Source organism: Scyliorhinus canicula, chromosome 17, assembly GCF_902713615.1.
Source record: "Scyliorhinus canicula chromosome 17, sScyCan1.1, whole genome shotgun sequence".
Lineage (NCBI taxonomy): Eukaryota > Metazoa > Chordata > Chondrichthyes > Carcharhiniformes > Scyliorhinidae > Scyliorhinus > Scyliorhinus canicula.
In genome coordinates, this window is record NC_052162.1 from 113,184,979 (window position 1) to 113,188,346 (window position 3,368).

Sequence of the window (3,368 nt, forward strand, 5' to 3'; positions counted from 1 at the left end):
ATCGTGTAGTAGGGTTTCTGAGGACTGAAGATGATTTCCCCATCGAGCATCAGGATTATCTTCTCTGCTTCCACTATTCTCTCAAGGATATTTCACAGTTCATCAAAGTCAACACCAACAACCTGGACCACGGAGCTGAGTCCATCGTCCACAACATCATTCACAATGGCAGCCATCATCATGATGCTGACAGCACCGCCGGGATGTCGACCTGCTCACCAGCAAAAACCCCCCCTACAAGCTGGGCCCCACCCCAACCCCCTCCCACCACCTCAATCAAACAAGGACTTTTTCACTTAACGTGGCTCATCGCCAAAATCTAGTCAGGATCTTTGAAAAGCACCAAGAACAAGTAATAATGAGGTCTGCATCAGGATAAAATAAAGGATTAAATGATGAGTAGTGTTAGAGCTCAAAACAATACATTCTATGTGCGAGCAGCTTAGGAAACGTCATGTAACACACCTCTCACTGTTACTCCAAGATGTTGGATGAAGGGCGTATTTTCCCAGGGCAGGAAACTTGAGGTGTTCCCTTGGAATCCGGGTTCCTTTTATTATTGGACACACTAGTTACAGGTTGACTAAATGGGGCCCCCTTGTTGAAAACTTTGTGTTGGAACAGGTAATGTTGAGGCCATTGGCAACATTATTGGAGATTAGGACTTGCAACCAGATGCCTTTGTTGGTAACTGGCTGGAGAGACAGCCCGTCTGCTGGGACAGTTTAGCACAGGGCTAAATCGCTGGCTTTGAAAGCAGACCAAGGCAGGCCAGCAGCACGGTTCAATTCCCGCAACAGCCTCCCCGAACAGGCACCGGAATGTGGTGACTAGGGGCTTTTCACAGTAACTTCATTCGAAGCCTACTTGTGACAATAAGCGATTTTCATTTCATTAATTTTCATTTCAGTGTGTTGGTTTGGCTGGAATGTTCATGTGATGCGAGGTGTTACATTCCAGGGTGTTTGAGCCTTTAGTCTTTGTTCACTTTGAAACTGCGCAGAAACTTCTAGAAACCAGCATGTGACCAGCTGGGGCCATCCCATCAGCTCAGCTATTATACATTTTGAAAAACTTTCATAAAAATACTTGAAAAGTAGTCCATCTGACACATATATTTTATACCCGTCTTGAAGGTGACATACTTTTAAGTGAAACTTTATCTTTTGTAAATAAATTTAGAGTACCCAATTCTTTTTTTTCCCAATTAAACACCAATTTAGTGTCGCCAATCCACCAACCCTGCACACCCTGAGATTTTCCAGCATTTTCTCTTTTGTTTCAGATTCCAGCATCCGCAGTAATTTGCTTTGACCCTGCACATCTTTGAGTTGTGGGCGTGAGACCCACACAGACACGTGGAGAATGTGCAAACTCCACATGGACAGTGACCTGGGGCCGGGATTGAACCTGAGTCCTCGGCCCTGTGTGGCAGCAGTGCTAACCACTGCGCCACTGGACTTCCCTGTACCGCTCACGTTTTAATAATCTTTTCAACTTTTTGCCTTTCTACCTCTTAACAGTTAATGAATCCTATGAATTTACCATTTGAAGTGTTCATTCTGACTGGATGGTTACGTCTTGCAAAACTTGATGTAATTCGCAGTGATGATTTATTGAAAACAAACTGTACCCCATAAATCAGCCTATTGTTTGTGAACTCGCTGGTGTGTCCTGAGGTGGCCTAACTGAGTGAATCCCTTCCCACAGTCGGAGCAGGTGAACGGTCTCTCCCCGGTGTGAACGCGCTGGTGCGTCAGAAGGGTGGATGAGCGACTGAATCCCTTCCCACACACGGAGCAGGTGAACGGCCTCTCCCCAGTGTGAACTTGCTGGTGCTTCAGCAGGTTTGACGAATCAGCGAATCTCTTCTCACACTGAGTGCAGGTAAATGGTCTCTCCCCAGTGTGAACTCGCTGGTGTTTCCGCAGGGCGGATAACTGATTAAATCCCTTGTCACACACGGAGCAGAGGAACGGCCTCTCCCCAGTGTGAACACGCTCATGTTTCAGCAGGGTGGATGAATCAGCGAATCTCTTCCCACAATCGGAGCAGGTGAACGGCCTCTCCCCAGTGTGAACCCGCAGGTGTCTCGACAGGGTAGATGATTCAGTGAATGCCTGCCCACAGTCAGAGCAGGTGAATGGCTTCTCTCCGGTATGGCGGCGCCGATGGATTTCCAGCTGGGAAGGGCAAATAAATCCCCTCCCACAATCCCCACATTTCCACGGTTTCTCCATGATGGGTGTCCTTGTGTCTCCTCGGGTTCAAAGATGATTTAAACCTTGTTCACCCACGAACGTCTCAGTGCGTTTCCCGCCATACTGACCTTTAAAATCTTTTGAAGCAGGCAAACATATCTCCTTGTAGATTCAAAGGCTGATGATGTTCAGGACATAATGAATTGAAGATGAATTGAGTAGCCATCAGGTCTCGGCATGAAGTTTGGTTTGAGATATCCGTCTGTAAATCCTCCCCTTCCAGAATCCAGCAGAAGGAATTTACAAAGCTCAATCTTGTCAGTACAGGATAGAAATTCAGCAAAGACAATTATAGTTTCTATGGAACATTCTTTCCTCTCTCATTCCCCAAAAGCTGTAAATCTCCATCCCACACACTCTCCCTCCATTCTCACTCTGCTGCATCTAATATTCACCCTCCCAATTCTCCTGAAGGTGCTGATTCAGGCTGATTGATAGATCCCTGCTCACTGCTTCCTGTCTGAGACAGAGACCTGGAAATCTTCATCCAGGCTGCCAGACAGATATATGTCTATATTACTGGATGAAAAATGTGTGTAATATACAGGTTGGTTTCAGTTCCGTTCCCAATCAATGTGCCCCCACAATGAGATAAGAAATGGAAAGGGGGAGACATTGATTTGCTCCCAGATGTTGCCCAGAGGAGGAAGTTCTAGTCCAACTTCCTCATTGTGACATCACAAAACAACCTCGCCTGAATCAGCCAATAGGAATAACTCTGCTACGCGGTGATGTCGCCGGGTTCCAGTGCACAGGCCCAACCGCGCGGACACGGGTGTCTGCCGGCACTCTTTCTTCCAACTCCCCCTCCTCGAGACAAGGTTTCCAGGCAACCGGCTGACAGCTCCGGCCAGAGCGAGAAGCAACTCAGTGATCTCTCCTCCCCCGAGTCCGGGACTGCGCATGTCCAAGGGAGAGTAGAAGCTGTGCATGTGCATGACCTTCCTGCTGAGGTGTTGACGAATGGGAAGACTCTCAGGACCGGAAGGACTCTGGTCCTCCAGCCAATCAGACCGTGGGCTTTGTGTGAATATAGATTGAGCTTCACACAGACTGAAACTTCCTCCTATCTCCAACACCTGTGAGTAAAACACTTTCTTTTCTCCT

General features: G+C 47.5%; 1 protein-coding gene across 1 annotated transcript; it reads right to left on the reverse strand.

Annotated features, from left to right (window-relative positions):
* Positions 1-276: 276 nt before the first annotated feature.
* LOC119952226 (zinc finger protein 391-like) lies at positions 277-2,576 on the reverse strand. Its single transcript, XM_038775876.1, has one exon. It carries the CDS (start codon positions 2,238-2,240, stop codon positions 1,647-1,649), a length of 594 nt encoding a protein of 197 aa, XP_038631804.1. The 5' UTR covers positions 2,241-2,576; the 3' UTR covers positions 277-1,646.
* Between the last annotated feature and the right edge of the window lie 792 nt (positions 2,577-3,368).

Bases quoted from the DNA above. Each gene is read 5' to 3' on its own strand.
- LOC119952226 (XM_038775876.1), bottom strand. From the start codon at position 2,240: ATGGAGAAACCGTGGAAATGTGGGGATTGTGGGAGGGGATTTATTTGC.